This window comes from Hyperolius riggenbachi, chromosome 1 (genome assembly GCF_040937935.1).
Source record: "Hyperolius riggenbachi isolate aHypRig1 chromosome 1, aHypRig1.pri, whole genome shotgun sequence".
In the NCBI taxonomy this organism is placed as follows: Eukaryota; Metazoa; Chordata; class Amphibia; order Anura; family Hyperoliidae; genus Hyperolius; species Hyperolius riggenbachi.
The window spans coordinates 6,715,973-6,736,886 of record NC_090646.1 but is presented as its reverse complement, the minus strand read 5'-3'; the positions used below and the strand labels follow the sequence as shown (position 1 = coordinate 6,736,886).

The following is a 20,914-nucleotide window of genomic DNA, read 5'->3' as shown; positions in this document are numbered from 1 at the left end:
TATATAGTGTAGTGTAGAGAGAAGTGTATATATACTGTATATATAGTGTAGTGTAGAGAGGAGTGTATATATAGTGTAGTGTAGAGAGGAGTGTATATATAGTGTAGTGTAGAGAGGAGTGTATATATACTGTAGTGTAGAGAGGAGTATATATATACTGTATATATAGTGTAGTGTAGAGAGGAGTGTATATATAGTGTAGTATATACAGCATTGTATATATATTGCTGTGGAAAGTGACTGCATATAGGGGCCGTACCATATACAGTTTGTGTATATACTGCCATTTCGTAAAAAGGCAGAAATGACGAAGAGGACGTACTCTCTTCAGCAGGCGTATGAACTTATGTGCCTGTCTGGTGAAAGCAGCGAGGAGGTGGACAACTCTGACTCGGAGTTTGAGCCAGTCGTCGACAGCGACACCATATCCGCTGATTCAGAAATTGAGGATCAGTCCTCTCCCCAACCAAACAGCAGCGGGAGGCAGAGAGAGACTGTCGTGATAGCCACCCAGACAAACAGCGAAGAGAGCAGAGTACCCCCTGCAAAACGCCGGCACCGCCACACATTGATACCAGAGGACATGGCGAGTCCTGTGTGGTCACCCGCCAATTTGGAAGCAGTCGAGCAACCACCATTTACCGCCCAGGCAGGAATATCCATAGACACCTCAAATTTCTCCCCAATGGATTTCTTTCAGCTGATAATATCGGATGAGCTCTTGGGGATGATTGTGGAGCAAACAAATCTGTATGCTCAGCAGCACATCGCTGCTCACCCAGGGTCCAGTTATGCAAAGCCCGGTCACTGGAAGCCCACTACAATCCCCGAATTTAGAACATTTTTAGGGCTTTTCCTGAATATGGGCATCACCATAAAACATCATTATAAAGACTACTGGAGCAAGGTCTCCATCCATCACATGGGCATTTTCTCATGCACTATGTCCAGAACACGTTTTCTGACAATATTGCGTTTCCTGCATTTTAATGATAACGCTCAGTGTGAATCCAGTACCAGCCCAAATTTTGATCGGCTTTATAAAATCCGTCCCCTTATCAATTATTTTTCCCAAAAATTTCCAGAGCTATACACACCTAAAAAGGATATTTCCATCGAGGAATCCCTCATACATTTCACCGGACGTCTGGCCATAAAGCAGTACATACCCTCTAAACACACGAGGTATGGTGTCAAAATGTACAAGCTTTGTGAAAGCACCAGTGGCTATACCTGGTCATTCAGGATTTATGAGGGGAAGGACAGCCAATTAGAGCCCCCTGGGTGCCCAGATTACATCGGCACAAATGGGAAAGTGGTGTGGGACTTAATTACCCCATTGCTAAATAATGGCTATAATCTCTACCTGGACAACTTCTACACGAGTATACCCCTTTTTAAACATCTGTTCAGCCAGAAAACACCTGCTTGTGGTACAATGAGATCAAACCGTAAAGGCTTCCCACAGACGCTAGTCAACAGGCGCCTTGAAAGAGGAGAGTCACAATATCTTCACAGCAATGAAATGCTGGCGGCGAAGTATAAGGACAAAAGGGATGTGTACATGCTTTCTACAATACATCCAGCAGCAAATGCACCGACCAGGAGAGATGGTGTACAGAAGCCATTATGTATCCACGAGTACAACCAGTACATGGGAGGTGTGGACTTCAACGACCGTCTTGTACAGTCACACCTGGCCTTGCGCAAGTCAAAGTACTGGTATAAAAAGGTTGCAATTTATTTAATTCAAGTGGGCATAGTTAATTTTTGGATACTCCACAAAAAGTCCACAAACAGTGGTACCTATAAGTCTTTCCTGGAGACCATAGTTATCGCACTGCTGGAACCATCAGATGAAGGCCCAAGTACAAGAAGTGATGCAGTTGCCAGACTTTCTGGGAAACATTACCCAGTAAAAATTCCACCAACCGCCTGCAAAGAATATCCACAGAAAAGATGCAGGGTTTGCTCTAAGCAGAAAAGGAGAGTACTCAGTCGATATCACTGTACAGATTGTCCTGAAAAACCTGGACTGTGTATGAAAGATTGTTTCCAGAAGTACCATTCCTCCATAAGATTTTGAATAGTTTCCCCTAAAATTCCACTAAATTTCACAAAATCAGCAGAGGTGTACTATTCCTCAACATTTTAATTTTTTCCACCCCCAAAATCCCAGCATTTGCAAAAATCAGTTCTTCTGCTTTTTCATAGACATACTTTGGAGTGTAGAAGAAATTCACCCCAGAAATGATTCAGTAACTCCTTCCGAATAAAACGTTATCAGATATGTGGGGCTACATTGTTTTTATAGTTCAAAGCAGTATCCAGAAAACGTTGTCTGTAATTGAGCTTTCAGAGAGCATAAATCACAGGCTTGTATTTTCCAGCATCAGCCGCTAACAATGAAGTCCGAGGTAAAAAGTCTGTCAAATTCCCACCAAAATGACTTCATTCAGTAAACTAAACCCCCTGAGGTATCATTGGATGCATTGATCATTTTGGCTGCATAGATTAATGGTATAGAAAAAAAAGCCCTATTTGTCATAAAAAAACAATATCTCATTTGTTTGGATAGACTAAAAACTGAGTAAGATATTTAAACTCAAACAAAAGCATCTCAAAACTATGAAAAATGCTCTGGTCCTTAAGGGGGTTTTATGTGCTGGTCCTGAAAAGGTTAATCCAAGTGCTGATGGGTGTTTTCCCTAATATTGGAGGGCACACTGTTACTACTCCTGTGTAGTGTGTTTGTGGAAATTAGTCTAATATTAACTATTTATATGTTTAATAAAGAGACTTGGCAGAAGGGAAATACTGTGAATTGGTTAATAAGATGTTAAAGCACTAAAATGGGAAATTCATACTAATGCTTTTAAAGGGAAGGTCCAAGCAAAAAAAAAATGAGTTTCACTTACCTGGGGCTTCTACCAGCCCCATGCAGCCATCCTGTGCCCTCGTAGTCACTCACTGCTGCTCCAGTCCCCCGCTGGGAGCTTTCTGACCTCGGAGGTCAGGGCCGAATTGCGTACATTTTTACACATTCCCGCTAGTGCATGAACATTAACGCATACATTTTTACGCGTTAGTGGTGCAACACATAAATTTTTGTTCCTGCACTAGCTGGAATGCGTAAAAATGTATGCAATGTGGCCCTGACCTCCGAGGTCAGAAAGCTGCCAGCGGGGGACTGGAGCAGCAGTGAGTGACTACAAGGGCACAGGATGGCTGCATGGGGCTGGTAGAAGCCCCAGGTAAGTAAAACTCACTTTTTTTTTTGCTTGAACCTTCCCTTTAAGGAATACACCTTAATAAGTAAGTTGCCAGTCCTATGGGTACAATCTGAAATATATGGGAAACATTTCTGATCATGGTATATTTTGGGGAGGCTTTTCGAGAGGCAGAGCTGATCCCTTGTATCACCCACAATTTCCAGGGTGACATTATGGATCAAATAAAGAGCATGTAGCTTAATCAGACAGCCTCTCATACCCCTATCTATAGCAGTTTCCTGACAGGTAGTACCTTGACAGAGCAAAGACAGGTAATTCACAGGTAATGTTAATTCCGTAGTGCTAGATTGAACTGTAGCTTTAAGAAAGAGTATTACTGTTATTGGTTGCAGGAAAATTAAAGGTTCTTATGACTTTTCTTTTGTAGTAGTGCTGCATTATAAAAGGTAGGGCAATGTTACAATCATCATTAATGAATTTGTTGTGACACATTCAAAACTAGAGTGAAGGATAGGTTAATTGAGTATACAGGTGTGACAATGGATGATTGGATTAGGATTGCAGACTCTAATGTACAGTACTGTATTTGTTGTCCCATAGAAAACTCACCTTCCCCCCAAGCTCTGGAGACATCAGAGATACACCTTATCAGCCTAAGGCCATTCACTATTTAGGCTGCTGAGTGGTTGGCTCTCCACAGGAGGCAGACAGCTAGGCACCTGAGAGCAGAGCTGGTTTCATGTTTGTACCTCATGGAAAGGAGTTGGATTGTGTCTGGGGAAGGGAGAGCAGCTCCCAGGATCTGCTGTGAGCCAGGAGAATTCCCCATGCGGCTAGGACCCAGAGAGGGTTTGCTGAACTTAGTGTCCTGAGGCCCTGGACTGGGGACTGGTGTATCTCACCTGCATCTGGTCGTGTAGACTTGTCGGATGTCTACTGGATATTGGGACTGATGAGAACTGCATCTATTGGGACTGTTGTGCACCTCTTGGACACCTTCTATTGGTGGAGTTACTGGAACTTTGGGACTTATGTTGCTTTGCCTGCGAAGCTGGGAATTGTGACTGCTTGGTAGGGGGAATCTGTGACACTCCCTTGTGGATTATATAGTAATATTGTGAACTTTTTGTGTGAACTGTGTGACCAATAAAGGCCCCGCCAGTCGGGTTTTGTTTAATCTGCCACTATACACTGTGTCTCTGGGCTCTGTGGTCTCGGAACCGTCACAACTGGTTGGCAGTGGTGGGGTCAGAGCACAGTAGTTGGCAGACGAAGACTTGACCATCATGGAGGATAATTGCTTATCTGAATACCAAAACTGGACAGTCGCCAGTCTACAAGAGCGAGCTAGAGAGCTGGGACTGAGCTATAGAGGACTCCCTAAGGGCCAGCTGATGGCCAGTCTGGAGAAAGCTGAACAGCAGAGATGTGAGGCTACAGAGACATCCCTAGCAGCACCAGCGATCAGCAGGTCAGAGGCACCTCCACAGACTGGAAAAAGTCAGTGGGTCATATGGTATGAGGAGGAGATGGCAATCCTAGGAGATGATGCAACGCTAGAAATGAAAACTGCTGCTATCCGTAAGGCCCAACAGAGACAGGAGCTCGAGGCTACTCGGAACCATGAGCTAGCCACTGTGTCCATATCAGCGCGCAGAGAGACCCCAAAAATCTCTCGCAAGGACTTTAAACCATTTGTTGAAATATTGGGAGATGTTGATGGGTTCTTTCAGGACTTTGAATTGCAATGTGAGCTACTGGATGTCCCCGGTATGGACTGGCCCTGTCATGTTGTGGGGTTGCTGGAGGGGGGTGCTGCAGAGGCATACCGCATGTTGGATCAAGGAGACAAGCGCAATTATGCGGCGATCAAGCAGGCAGTATTGGACTATTATGCTATAACACCTGATGCTCACAGGAGCCAATTTAGGTGCACCCCCTGCAACATGGAGAACTCTTTTAAAGTTTTTGCTCATAAGATCTCCCAAGCATGCCGCCGTTGGCTGGAAGGAGAGCAAGCCTTTACTGCAGAGCAGATAATCCAAGTGTTTCTAATGGAGCAATTCTTCTCCAAGTGCCCAGCTGAAGTGCGTGAGTGGGTGCGAGAGAGGAAACCAGGTACCCTGGATGAGGCTGCAGCCTTAGCAGATGAGGCACTGACTATCAAGCCACACTGGAGAAAGATGTCAGCAGAGGCGCCCAGAACAGGTAACACACCTCCCCAGGGAGCCCAACTGTACTGCCCCCCACATCGCCGAACACAGACTTCTTCAGCCCTAACCCCCTCTACCCATCCTGTGGTTACCTCACCTTCTTTGCCCTATATGCCACAATCTCGATCTGCCCCAAGCCCTTGGCAGCGTCACTGCTTTGGTTGCGGACAGCTGGGGCACTTTCAGGCTAACTGTCCCCTGAGAAGGAAAAATGCATCACCTGGGGTCCCAAGGGCTATTCATTATATGGAAGTACCACAGAACTCAGAGGAACGAGACAGGTATCCAGTCATACTAGATGAGGGTGCAGCTTTAGATCACAGAACACAGTCTTTTCAAGGGCCAAGTCCATCCACCCATCCTGCCGTTACCACACCCCCTTTGCCCTGTACTCCACGACTTCAGTTGCCCCGACACCCTCCACAGCGTACCTGCTTTGGCTGTGGACAACTGGGGCATGACCATGCTTACTGTCACCTGGGAAGGAGGAATGCATCACCTGGGGCCCCAAGGACTAGTGATTATGTGGAAGTACCTCAGAACTCAGAGGGACTGCCACCTCTGCAAGCTGAATGGCTCCAGGATTCAACCCCTGGTCTCTATGGGGTGCAACCCCTGGTCTCTCCTTCCATTAAAGTCCACCAAAAGTACCTTCAGGAAGTCTTTGTGGATGGTAATAGAGCGGTTGGCTTTCGAGATTCTGGGGCATTTCTTACAATTGTGGATCCTAAACTAGTGCAGCCTGAGGCCATCCAGGCTGGGAAGAACTTGGTGATTCAACTGGCTGGAGGCGCACAACAATCTATACCAAGGGCTTGGGTCACTTTGGACTATGGATTTGGGCCCCAGAATTGTATTGTAGGTGTGATGAGTGGCCTGCCTGCAGATGTACTTCTGGGAAATGATGTTGGTGATCTCCGTTGCTACTTTGTTGGTACAGTTACAAGAAGTCAGAGCCCACACAGGGGCATGTACCAGCACTGCGACCTGTGAAGGTCTTCCCTGGTACATGCCTAAAAGGGGAGGGGGAGAAGTTGTGACAATGGATGATTGGATTAGGATTGCAGACTCTAATGTACAGTACTGTATTTGTTGTCCCATAGAAAACTCACCTTCCCCCCAAGCTCTGGAGACATCAGAGATACACCTTATCAGCCTAAGGCCATTCACTATTTAGGCTGCTGAGTGGTTGGCTCTCCACAGGAGGCAGACAGCTAGGCACCTGAGAGCAGAGCTGGTTTCATGTTTGTACCTCATGGAAAGGAGTTGGATTGTGTCTGGGGAAAGGAGAGCAGCTCACTGGATCTGCTGTGAGCCAGGAGAATTCCCCATGTGGCTAGGACCCAGAGAGGGTTTGCTGAACTTAGTGTCCTGAGGCCCTGGACTGGGGACTGGTGTATCTCACCTGCATCTGGTCGTGTAGACTTGTCGGATGTCTACTGGATATTGGGACTGATGAGAACTGCATCTATTGGGACTGTTGTGCACCTCTTGGACACCTTCTATTGGTGGAGTTACTGGAACTTTGGGACTTATGTTGCTTTGCCTGCGAAGCTGGGAATTGTGACTGCTTGGTAGGGGGAATCTGTGACACTCCCTTGTGGATTATATAGTAATATTGTGAACTTTTTGTGTGAACTGTGTGACCAATAAAGGCCCCGCCAGTCGGGTTTTGTTTAATCTGCCACTATACACTGTGTCTCTGGGCTCTGTGGTCTCGGAACCGTCACAGCAGGTATTTAAAGTTATACTCTGTAGTATTAGTGTCTTAGAGCCAGAGAAGAAAGTAGAGATGCTAGTGAAAGTGGAGAAAGAACTTGTATCCAGTATTTAGCTAGGAAGTATTACATTTTTGTGGAATATAGTTTAAATACACACAACCCCATTAAGCTCTTGAAATTCTTGTATTAACTTTCATTTTATGGATTTTTAATTGATGAAGTTTGACCTCTTATTTTTATACATTTTACTAATGTGCCTGCACAAGGTTGTTCTTTGTTACTAGAGCCGTTGTGGTGTCCTCCAACTACTACAGATTTTGGAGATTGTCTGGTTCCAATCCACTGGACAGCTGCAGCCCTGGAAGGATGACCTTATATCTGTCTGCCCTTCTCATGTGGGTGGCTATGGCTGCCTCTTGCCCTCCTTCTGTGTCATACTGTGAGAACTATACTTTGTGCTTAATCATGAGTGTTTTACTGCCTGTGCTGCTGCTTTCACAGCCCTCCATCACAATCTGGAAAGACAATGCTTTACTCCTATTATATCCAAATACAGAAACGGACTTGAACATTCCTAGTTGTTGGGTATCAGCATATATAAGCCATTTTAATTTTGCTTATTTTATGAACCTGGACTGGACTATTTTTATCTATACAGAAGAGAACATCTTCAAGTTGTAGTTAAAAAAAAAATCACCCTCATGGATAATTTGTGTTTTAAGCAACTGTTGTTAAAATGAACTCTTTTAGTATGACATTCTGTGTAGTGTTAGGTTGAGTTGAAGTTTTGAAAAATGTGAATTTTAGGTTATACAGGATCCATTTTATTTATGCTAACTGATAACGCTAACAATGTAAGGTTGTAACTTTTAAATGTGACTGTACTATGCACAATAATGGTGGGATGTAAACGTTAAACTCTCTAAAGTTACTAACTGCTCTGATTAAGAACACTATTGTTTATTATTTTAACAAAGTACTGACAACACTGAAATGCACTAATAATCTGTCATTGATAATTTATTACTAATGGCAATAACTTCTACTTACCACTTAACTTAACCTAAGATTTTACTTTCTCTTAGTCTAAGCTTTAAATCTGGTTCTAACTGAAATATTGGTTCTAACATTAATGTTAATTTTCCCTATTAAGTCAAGCCATTTGGGAACATCTATTTTAAATGAAAAACAAAATGGTATACAACTTCAAGCGCTTAGAGTAATGAAAGTAGTAAAATGTTTTCAGAGGGTACTTATACATTAATGAATATTCTGGAAGTGTAGTAAAATGGCTACCCTAGCCTCCATAGAGGTTGGGCAGGTGTGTGCTCCATAGTCCTACTCACCCACCTTTGCTGGTGATTCCTAACTGAATGTGTTCCAGGTAAGAAACATTTAAAAAGAAGCAACTGTTTTACAACACTAGATGTACGAGATGAGTTCTGACTTTCCTCAGATGCAGAGTCTTTCTTCACAAGCTTGCTAAGCTCTGGTGTACAGGCTGATCCCAAATGGATACAGAGAAACAGGTATGAACTGTTTACGTTTATAAACATTACTGATGAAGCTTTCGGTGCTGTCAAAGGGGAGTTACATGGTCTCAGGCTCACTAAACTACAGAACAGATATGCCTTGGGTGACCTCAGCAGTTAAGGGAGGGGTCAGTGCTTTGGTTGGAGACTCTTGTTGCACTTGTATTCCTGCTAATGATGATGAACAATGGGACTGGTTAAAGCTCCATACTTCCAAGTGCCTACATACTTTAAGGAAACAGATGGTTGAAGAAGGAGGTATAACTGGAGACTTGTTTTCAGGTTGGTCAGAGGAAATCCCAGCCTGTGAGTTGTCCTTAATAAAGACATTCATCATCACTTGCCTACCCCTGCTTACCCTTCATCATGTTATGCTGCATTGGAGTACTCCTCATTCCATTCTGAAAGAAACTGGTAACTAAAGCAACCACTTCTATGTTGCCTGTCCACATACACCAAGGCAATACAGAGCTTCACGTCACTAAGTCTATGGATGTTTTGCAGATGATCGAAGATGGAGAATCTTTCCTTGAGAAATGGAACTCCATGGACCTTTGATGCCCAAGAGTGAATAATTGACCCTATTGCAAGCATTGCCATTCCCTTGTCTGTCCGTGTTGGTGTTGCCAACAACAGGGGGGAATGAAGTAAAATTGATAAATAAAATGGCCACCTGTAAGCCATTTTGCCATACTCCCTTTGTTCTATACAGCATAAGACTAGTTCTCTTCTTTCACATGTTTTCATGGGTTTGGAATGTGCTACTAGGGATGATTTGTCTGTCTTGTAGATAAGGATGGCGCTGTGTGAATCTCACCAGTCAAACTAGCCTTAAATTAAACAAGCTACGGATGAAACATAAACCTCTAATAATAATTAACGACTGACTGATCTCATCCACTTAAATATTAATATGTATTCATGTATTCATTTATGCTGTATTCTGTATTCCAATAGTTAACTTAGAGATTGTGTTTGGATCCAATCAGGTTATTGGTAGGAGGAATGATTGTAATGTGTAATTTGGGGTATATAACTTCTGTTACGAGCCTTACTCGGCAGACAAATATTTTGTCTCCTGTACAGTAAATAAACCAATACTTTATTCCAAGACATCGATTTGTGGTATTTCATATATATATATATATATATATATATATATATATATATATATATATATATATATATATATATATATATGTATATGTGTGTATATATATATATATATATATATATATATATATATGTATATATATATACACACACACACATATACATATATATATACTAGCTGGACGCCCGGCGTTGCCCGGGTATATATTTGGCTGGTGTTGGCCACGCCCCTTTTCCTAACCCTAACACACAATTACTTAATTACTTAATTACCAAGTTTGTGTGCTTTGTGGTCTTTGGCATCCATAACCTGCATTGAAATAAAATAAATCCGATTGGCTGTGGTTTCACCTCTTTTCTGAATTAGAACCCAAATCACCCAATGGCCAAGTGTACCAGGTACAGGTGATTAAAAGTGCAAGAGGCCTGTGCCATTAACAGTGCAAGAATGGCAGCAATTAAATATTCCCCTTAAAAATCAATAGGTGGATTTTGATTGGCTTTTGTAGGCTCCACCCACCTTTCTGAATAGTAACCCCAGTCACCCAGTGACCAACTGTGTAAAGTGTGAGAACCCTACCATTAACAGTGTAAGAATGGCTGCAGTTTACATTTTCCCAGTGAAATTTGTATTTTTCTCCACCCACTGATTTCCTGACATTGTTCAGGTATGTATTTGGCTGGTGTTGGCTCTGCCTACTTTTCTAACCCTAACACACAATTACTCAATAACCAAGTTTGTGCACTTTGCTGTCTTTGGTCTTTCAATAATTTGCATTGAGATTAAACAAATCTGATTGGCTGTTTGTGGCTCCACCCCTTTTCTCAATTTGAACCCTAGTCACCCAATGACCAACTGTACCAGGTTTAAGGCTTGTGCCATTAACAGTGCAAGAATGGCAGCAATTACATATTCCCCTTGAAAATCAATAGGTGAATTTTGATTTTCTTTTGTAGGCTCCATCCACTTTTCTGAATATTAATCCCAGTCACCCAGTGACCAATTGTGCAAATTTTGAGAACCCTACCATTAACAGTGTAAGACTGGCTGCAGTTTACTTTTTCTCAGTGAAATGTGTATTTGTCTCCGCCCACTGATGACCTGGTATTGCCCGATTATGTATTTGGCTGGTGTTGGCTGCGCCCACTTTTCCTAACCCTAACACACAATAACTCAATTACTAATTTTGTGAGCTTTTCGTTTTTTGGCATCCCTAACCTGAATAACCTTAAAATGAAACAAATTAGATTGTCTGTTTGTGGCTCCACCCCCTTTTATCAATTTAAACCCCAGTCACCCAATGATCAACTGTACCAGGTTTAAGGCTTGTACCATTAACAGTGCAAGAATGTCAGCAATGAAATCTACCCCTGAAAAATCAATAGGTAATTTTTGATTGGCTTTTGTAGGCTTCACCCACTATTCTGAATATTAATTCCAGTCACCCAACGACCAACTGTGCAAAGTTTGAGAATCCTACCATTAACATTGTAAGAATGGCTGCAGTTTACATTTTCCCAGTAAAATGTGTATTTGTCTCCACCCACTTATGACCCAGCGTTGCCCGCTTATGTATTTGGCTGGTGTTGGTGGGCACCACTTTCCTAACCCTCACACACAATCAATCAATTACTCAATTTCCAAGTTTTTGAGCTTTGCGGTGTTTGGCATCAATAATTTGCATTGGAATGAAAAAAATCTGATTGGCTGTTTGTGGCTCCACCCCCTTATTGAAATTCAAAACCTCAGTCACCCAATGATCAACTATACCAGGTTTGAGGCTTGTGCCATTAACAGTGCAAGAATGGCAGCAATGTAAATATTCCCCTGAAAAATCAATAGGTGAACTATGATTGGCTTTTGTAGGCTCCACCCACTTTTCTGAATATTAATCCCAGTCACCCAACGACCAACTGTGTAAAGTTTTAGAATCCTACCATTAACAGTGTAAGAATGGCTGCTGCTTACATTTTCCCAGTAAAATGTGTATTTGTCTCCGCCCACTTATGACCCGGCGTTGCCCGCTTATGTATTTGGCTGGTGTTGGCTGTGCTCACTTTTCTAACCCTAGCACACAATTAATCAATCACTCAATTACCAAGTTTGTGAGCTTTGCGGTGTTTGGCATCAATAATTTGCATTGGAATTAAACAAATCTAATTGGCTGTTTGTGGCTCCACCCCTTTCTGAAATTGAACCCCAGTCACCTGATGATAAACTGTACCAAGTTTGAGGCTTGTGCCATTAACAGTGCAAGAATAGCAGCAATGTAAATATTCCCCTTGAACATCAATAGGTGAATTTTGATAGGCTTGTATAGACTCCACCCACTTTTCAGAGAATATTAATCCCAGTCACCCAACAACCAACTGTGCAAAGTTTGAGAACCCTACCATTAACAGTGTAAGAATGGATGCAGTTTACATTTTCCAGTGAAATGTGTATTTGTCTCCGCCCCCCCTTTTTGGTTATGGGAATAAAAAGTATCCTATACTTTATTCCAGGTAATGTACTATGAGTGTGCCAAATTTCATTCAAATCCGTTCAGCCATTTTTGCGTGATTGAGTAACAAACATCCAAACATCCAAACATCCGAACTTTCCCATTTATTATATTAGTAGGATATATATATATATATATATATATATATATATATATATATATATATATATATATATATATATATATATGCTCCCATGGACTTCATCTTTGAAAGCTCTCACCGCACTGCAAACTCTTCCCACATTTGATATAGCGGGGAACACCGCTTTGATGGATTTATCCAGGTGATCCAAATTTATGTTAATATGTTTCTAAGCATGCATGTAGAAACCTGGAATCATAGAGACACAGACACCATCTCTCATAGATTCATAATTAACAAGTGTTTATTCAGACGTAGGCCTTACTTTATATAGATTACATAACGTACAATTAATCTTTATTCATTTGTAGGGAGGGTTTATTGGTTAGTAGAGGTGTGAATAATTATTAGGTGTGTTATGGGTGTACATATTTAGCATATTTGAGGAAAGGTGGGGGGAAAGGCTGCGCATTCCTAAACACATGTTGCAATTGAATGGTTAATTGCACAGGCATACCGCCTCTGCCAGACTGAAAAATGCATGCCCTGCATCCAAGACAAGTGCTAACATTTATTAAACTAGGAGGAACTTTAGCTTCCAATATGGTTTGCATGCAAAATATATTATACTAGACACTTGCGCCACGGTGAGGCAAACCTCCGGGCAAGTGACCTAACCTAAATTTGAAAACCTTGGGAGCAGCTAAGCAAAAAAAATGTGTAACTTACATTTGGTTGAACAGCGAGGAGAACGCCAGCGCATACCACTAAGGCTGCATCTGAAATGACCACCAGCTCAGTGTGAAGCACCTAAATAGATTTTCTGCACACTTCGCATTCAATTCAGATGCAAATCATATGCAAATCTGCTACTACTTATCATGCAAACAGGAAAATCAGGAGGAGGGGCTGGGAGCAGCTATCCTGACAGTTACATAGTTACAAAGTTGAGGAAGTGTGGGGGGAAAGGCTGCGCATCCCTAAACACATGTTGCAATTGAATGGTTAATCGCACAGGCATACACCGCCTCTGCCAGACTGAAAAATGCATGCCCTGCCTCCAAAACAAATGCTAACATTTATTAAACTAGGAGGAACTTTAGCTTCCAATATGGTTTGCATGCAAAGTATATTATACTAGACACTTGCGCCACGGTAAGGCAAACCTCCGGGCAAGTGACCTAACCTAAGTTTAAAACCTTGGGAGCAGCTAAGCAAAAAAAAATGAGTAACTTACATTTGGTTGTAGCAGATTTGCATATGATTTGCATCTGAATTGAATGCGAAGTGTGCAGAAAATCTATTTAGGTGCTTCACACTGAGCTGGTGGTCATTTCAGATGCAGCCTTAGTGGTATGTGCTGGTGTTCTCCTTGATATTTAGCATATTTAACTATGATGCAATCGACCAAGCCCAATCCTGTAATGTATGTGAGGATATGGTGTGAGGATATGGATGATATATGTGGTGATCACGATGTACAGTAACACGCCCGACATGGCGACTATTTATGATATTGTCATGATATTAGAGGTAAGGTAACTGCCATCTTGTTTGTCTGCTATGTCTCACATGTGTATTCTGCTTTGAAGCGATTGTCATCTGGCTGTTCTACATTTGCATCTAAAGCAGACTTCAGTGAATAGAGCTGGGATGTTAGCCTCCAGCAAGGACAGGTTAATCAGACAATGGCAGAAGTGAAGGGTTTTGTTCCACCTTATCTGGAGTTGAAGCTTTGAAGTCATTGACAACTGAAACATTTACACTTCTGTTGATGAAGGATGTTAAAGCATTGTGAAGAACTCTAGACTAGTCAGGAAGAGTCTCCTCACCAAACGTTTGACGTGTGTGTTAAACACTATTTCATTGTGAGGAAATTGAATTATTGGTGGAGGTGCAAACTATATCCTGTAAATTACATCTATTGGGAGATGGGAAATTGCGTTAGTCTTGGGGCAAGAAACTGCCTCTGGCCAGGAAATGGCTTATTATGCCAAGAGCAGTCAAGTCCCCACCTTTGATCTGCTGTGAAATACACTTTTAAAACTAGTTCCTCCCCTTCCCAATGAAGCTGCAGCCTCCAGGCGTATCTCCCAGTATAAGAAGCAGGGCCAGATGCCTAAAAAATTGTAGCTCTCTGGAGATAGCAAGGACGCTAAGGGCTGCCCGACTACCGGTCGAAGCGGTGTTCTCCCGCCAATGACGTTCAAACAACGCTGATAACGTTTATTTCAGTAAGCAAATAGCTTTGTGTGTATCTTTGTAAACTCTTAATCTTGTAACTTTTACTTTGTAACTTTTTTACTTTGTTTTTTGTACATCTTTTGTATATATTAATTTCTGCATTGTTCCATGTTTTTTCTGGAATATTAAATTGTTATTTAATAAGATTGACTTCTGCTGTACTAAACTAACACTCATAGCCTAGAAGAGACTGAAGTGTAACCGTGTATAAGTCCATGCCTGATTGTACGTTTGAGCGACACTACCGCATGAGATTGTAATTGCATTGTGTGTATGGGGCACTTCTGCACTCGACAGCTGAGTGGGAAGTCTAACAGTATCGTTCGGAACGACTGTTAGTGGTTTTGCTTCACTACAGTGTAAGATTGCAACTGTGGGTGTGTGTGTGTGCGTGGCGTTCTCGTATTCGGCCTAAGCGCCAAGCTGACCCAAACACGAGAACGCAGATTGCGTGTTGAGCACTCGACAGCTGAGTGGACGTGTCTAGCAACGGCTAGTGGTGGCAGTGGGAAGTGTTTGAGGGGTCCCAGCCTTGTTTGTAGCTTGAATAAGGCTGCTCCCCACTTGATCTGGTCAAACCCGCAGTCGGGAACCGTATACGCAGACGTGCCGCGGGCCGGTTCCTGACAATGTATGCTCTGGGTAAAGCTGTCCTTGTAGCCTTCCTCTTAACAGCGTCTATGCTGCTGACCTTCACCGCTGCCTTACTTGTTGTTTGGTCTCACAACTTGAACAGAGCTGGAACATTCCAGGAACAGAGCTGAACTGATTACAGCATTGTAGCAAGTTACACATAAAAATACGCAGTATAAAGTAATATATATATGAATATTGAAGAATATGAGCAATGACTGTTTGGGGGAGGGTTCTAATCAATCCTGGATTTAATCAGTAACCTATGAGGTAAAGAATGTTATTCAATGCCTAATCAAATAACCACCATGATGAGGTCATCCTCTGTGGGAGGGGCACTACCGCTACCCTTTTGTATATATTAATAAAATGTTTAGGCAAGAAAGGTCTTCTTAGGGCCCTTTTCCACTACCTGTGATCCACTTTAAAAAGCAGATCGCAGCTGTTTTGCCGATTGCAATAGCCTTGGGATTTACATGTAAATTGCGGTGCTCATTTTCCAGCGTGTTTCATTTTTCCCCGAAACACAATTGCCGGCCGCACGATTATTGGTACGATTGTGTTTTGTTTTTTGCGGTTGTTTTTTTTTTTTTTTTTTTTTTTTCATAATTGCTTTTTATTGAAAGATTCAGCAAAGAGATTAACCTTGAAACGGCATTATACATTATCAAGCATTATAGCTGTGGGTTACTAGCTACCCTCTATAATAATCTCCCTGTGTCGCTGCGTCCAGCTGTCCCTGTTATCTGCTACTGCGCATGTGCACAGTACGGACAGCTAAATGGGACCAGGGAGCGAGGTGGGTGAGCGAGGTGGGCAGGCGAGGCGGGCGGGTGCGGGCGTGCGCGGCGGGTTCATGTGTGTGCGCGCACAGCGGGTTCATGTGTGGGCGCGCGGCGGGTTCATGTGTGGGCGTGCACGGCGGGTTCATGTGTGGGCGCGCACGATGGGTTCATATGTGGGCGCGCGCTGCGGGTTCATGTGTGGGCGCACGCAGCAGGTTCATGTGTGGGCGTGCATGGCGGGTTCCTGTGTGGGCGCCCGCGGCGGGTTCATGCGCGCAAGTGTGCGGCGGGTGCATGTGCGTGCATGTGCACTGGCAGCGGTAGAAAAAAGACCTAGAGCCTGTTTTTAAACAGGCTTGAGTCTACTAGTGAAAAATAAATTCCTTGTGTAAAAAGCTCTGCCCCACCAGACATCACCACTCTTCACTGTCTTCATTCCTTTCTAGCACACATCGGGCTCAATTCATAGCTTGGACGTGCAAACTAGGATGCTAAGTAGTTTGCACGTCTAAAGCTGTTACAGATTGAGTGCAAAATGTAGCGCTGCACGGTGCGTGCAAAATGTTGCACCTATGTGCGCAAAATGTTATAAAGTTGGTGTGCGCAAAATGTTACATGCGCACCACACAGCGCTAAACTTTGCATTAGTGCGTGAAGCGGCCATTTCCGTGTCCTAAGTGCCTTTTCACTGGTGTGCTAACACTTAGCGTGTTCACCCATTAGTGAATCAAGGCCATATGGTAGAAAGCCTCCATTTCTGCATACATCTAACCCTGCATTCTTCATTTATGCAGATGTAAAGTCATACTTGCCATTGAGGCCTCTGTACATTGCACGCGCTCACCTTATGCTTCATTCTGTGCAATCGTGTTGCCATTTCTGTTCTATTCATCTTTAAAGACACATAAACATTGTGCAATGCCTGAGCCAATATATAGACTGCAGCAAATACTCTGTCGGGGTATTTATCTCCTGAATAAACACGTTGAGTTCTGTTCATTGTCTCCAAAGTGCAGTTTTGAATAGGCTCATGTACCAAAGGAGCAATAATGAGATTTTTTAATCTGTTTCTAGAATAGCAGTTATAATACGTAATGAGAATATCATCCATCAGTGGGTCATCTGGCTGGTGGGAGAACGGATTTGTCCTGTATAAATATTCCTGCAATCCCGGGACAGTAATAAAGACAGGTTTAAACATCAAACTGCAGTTACTAAAATACCCAAGCTCTGGCTGCAGGGCCCACGAGTCAGGCACAATGAACGTTTTATTCATGTGATAAGGACGACTCCTATAGTTTAAGAAATGATAGCATGGTCTGCTAACTGAGCCAGCCAGAATGATAACTTCAGCCGTGGATTCTGTCAGCTCTCGAGGAATGTCATCACGACTCTTTCTGGACACCTGAATCTTGAATTCAATACAAACTCCGTGATTTGCCAGAATTCTGCTGAGATGTTGGAGCTCCCGTTCTCCGTACTCATCATCAGATGTAATGATGCCAACCCAGTTCCACCTCATGCTCTCCAGCAGCTTCGCAATTGCCACATGTTGTATCTCATTGTCTGGAACCATGCGGAAAACATGCGGAAACTCCCTTCTGTCACTTAATAAGCTGTCTCTAGCTCCGTAACTGATCTAGAAAAAAAAATAAAAAAATAAACCCATACATAAAACTAAGAAATCAGAATGAGTTAACCCTTAGCCTGCCACCAACATCTGTAGGCTTTCTATGTTTTTAAATACATATGCTACAGACGTCTAAAAGCTTTTTAACACTGCAGGGACTCCCTGCAGGGTAATCTGTAGGCATTTTTGTGTCCCCATACTCCTATGCCGCAGATGCACCAGTAGAGGGAAATTCCCCCCAGCAGATGGAGCTGTGGAGTGCAGAGGAATAAACCCTCTGCACTGCCACAGATGCCATATGGGAATTGTCCAAATTGCAACAATGCAGGGCAAGATAGCCCTTAAAGAGAAAGAGCACAGAGACAGGATGTATGTGTGTCCACCAATCTAGTCGCCACCAGCGACGATGAACCCACAACCGTGAAGACCAAGTGGGAAAGCAATCGCAAGAGATGGCGATTGCTAACAGCGACACAAGACTGAGCAGGACAGAGCACGAGAGTAGCAAAGGCACAGCAAACAAGAACAATAAGGAAAATAACAAACGCTAACTAAACGCGAACACCGCACTCATTCGCAACAGCGAACGCGTTTAAGCACGATCACCGCGCGTTAGGTGCCCAGTGATAAGCGTACCACCCTAACTAACCAATGACACACAAACATGAAATAGAGGACGCGATCGCTTGCTAAACGGTTACCTCACCGAGCCTACCGCAAGCGTTCGTATCAGACAAGACAGACAGACCAACAGAAAACAGGTATAGGTCAGATAATATCAACCGCTCTTCCACCAGAGTGAGTGCAATCCGGGGTCAGGGACAGGACAGGGAGGATCCACTGCTCTTTCCGCCAGAGCGAGTGTGAACCAAGTAGAAAAACAGATCTAACAGGATTCACAGCTCTTTTCCACCAGAGCAAGTGTGAACCAAGTACAGAAACAGAGCTAGCAGGATCCACTGCTCTTTTCCACCAGAGCAAGTGTGAACCAAGTACAGAAACAGAGCTAGCAGGATCCACTGCTCTTTTCCACCAGAGCAAGTGTGAACCAAGTACAGGAATAGGCCTAGCAGGATTCACGGCTCTTTTCCACCAGAGCAAGTGTGAACCAAGTACAGAAACAGAGCTAGCAGGATCCACTGCTCTTTTCCACTAGAGCAAGTGTGATCCAAGTACAGAAACAGAGCGAGCAAGATCCACTGCTTTTTCCACCAGAGCGAGTGCGATCCACACGGTAAGACAGACAGAAGGAGTAACCAGTAGCAACCGTCGCTACGGTAAAACTCCCAGACATAAACTAGAGAGATCCACTGCCACTAACGCTAGGGCAAATGCGATCCAGGTTCTGGACCAAACGATTCACCATCACCAACCGCTGGCGACAGTGCAATCGCAAAGACAAGACAGTACAGGCAAAACAGATAATACAAGCTGACTGCACTAATGGGAAATGCCTAGTGCAATCCTAAGGAATTACTCTAAAATAATCTTAGCAAACGACAGCAAGGCTGACACTCTGTGAGTGTTTGCAGGTAGAAACCTTCATGACCAGCAAAGGATTCTGGGAGAACAAGGTATTTATACTGCCAGCCTTCAAAGGAGGCAGCTGGGCAATTAGCATGACAAATGAATGCAAAATCCTCAGTAGCAGAGCAAGTCTGAAGCCTGCAAAGTGAAGACAGATCTCTTTTCCAGAGACCTGCAGCCTTCAGACTCAAGGAACGGTCAAACAGCTGTCTGCCTGTGCAGACAGCTGAGCGGATCATTACAGTACCCCCTCCCCCTAGAGACGGCTCCCAGATGTCTCTCAAAACTGGTATTAGCAAAAAACTCTGACTGAAGACTCATGAAGGTCGGGACAGCCCGACTAGGCCCACTTCCAGAGTCAATCCTCCCGAAACCGACCTCGTCGGAGGCAGAAGCCACCGAAACATGCCCATCAGTACTACAAGTCTCAGCATAACATCCATCAGAACTGTGAATGCCAGAGAAGAACCCATCGATACCCTCCGAGCAATGCCCACCACCTTCCAGGGACCGTCCAAAAATACCAAACCTGCCACAATACCTATTTGAAGTGTCCCTTTCCACAGAGAAGCCACTGTTGATCTCATCCAGGGTACCAGGAAATATTTCTCCCAGAATCTCCCAGAACACTTTGAAGCTCCGCAGAGATCCCAAGAGGGCAGAACGATCACCAGGCTCACATGGAGAACTATCAAGAACCCCTATGGAACCAATGACAATTCCGGGTTCAGGCTTACCAGGACAGGCATCAAGATCAGGGCTTTCAGGGACCACTTCTGGGCATGCAAGCAGGCAGGCAATACAAGAACATGTCTCCAGTGAGGAAGCATCTGAGCATGCTGGTAACCGAGACACACTTGGGCTTTCTGGGTCACAGAGCACATCGGGGTACACTAGCACAAGAGAAACCTCAGGACACGTCGAGGAACTGCCAACCTCAGAGTCCGTCACAACAAGACCAAAACCAGAACCGGGCAGAGAATCATCACGAGTAGTGGTCACAAGCACTGGACCTTCAAAAGAAGACTTGGACTCTGATTTAGAAATTTCTGTGACTGTACTGGTATCTAACCAACATTCATCATTGACTACGCATGAGTGAAGCTCCCCAAGAGCTGCAAAAGTTGTCCGCACAGCAACGATGCCTACTGAAGTGGACAACACTTCAGATGGCCCGGTGGAACAGGAGGCACCCCCTAAGAGTTCTGCACCCCTTGGGAGGAACTCGGAGACCTCGGGAACATCAAACAAAAGCTCAGGAACTTTGTTTCCCAAGTTTTCTGACAAAGAAATCAAGGATTCTGAACTATCCATGTTACAGAGCAAAACATCAAATACATTTTGCGAACAGAGCAAATGTCCCAGGGATGGTTCTACAATCCGCTGAGACTGATTTTTCTCTTCATGAACAGGATGCACAGGAATATTTACAGGAACACACACTGACTCCCTAACTTTAATCTCACTGCACGCAGAATTCTGCATAGCAGTCAAACTAGACTGCAATTCCAAAATGGCAGAAAAACAGGTGAGCATAGTAGCAATACCTAGACGAGCCTCTAGGGTCACTGCATGAGATTTTATGCAAGGCAATATTGACTCATCCAGAGTACAGGGTGGAGAGTCAGAACTAGCTTCTGAGCAAGAAAGGGACTCACAAATGTCAGTGCAAGTGGACATCATGGTTTTATTCATGG

General features: G+C 43.6%; 1 protein-coding gene across 1 annotated transcript; it reads left to right on the top strand.

Moving 5' to 3' along the window:
- Positions 1 to 304: 304 nt before the first annotated feature.
- On the top strand, positions 305 to 2,086 carry LOC137503708 (piggyBac transposable element-derived protein 4-like). Its single transcript, XM_068257313.1, has one exon. It carries the CDS (start codon positions 305 to 307, stop codon positions 2,084 to 2,086), a length of 1,782 nt encoding a protein of 593 aa, XP_068113414.1.
- Positions 2,087 to 20,914: the final 18,828 nt, after the last annotated feature.

What these genes read in the sequence shown, in the direction of transcription:
- LOC137503708 (XM_068257313.1), top strand. Translation starts at nt 305, where the DNA reads ATGACGAAGAGGACGTACTCTCTTCAGCAGGCGTATGAACTTATGTGC.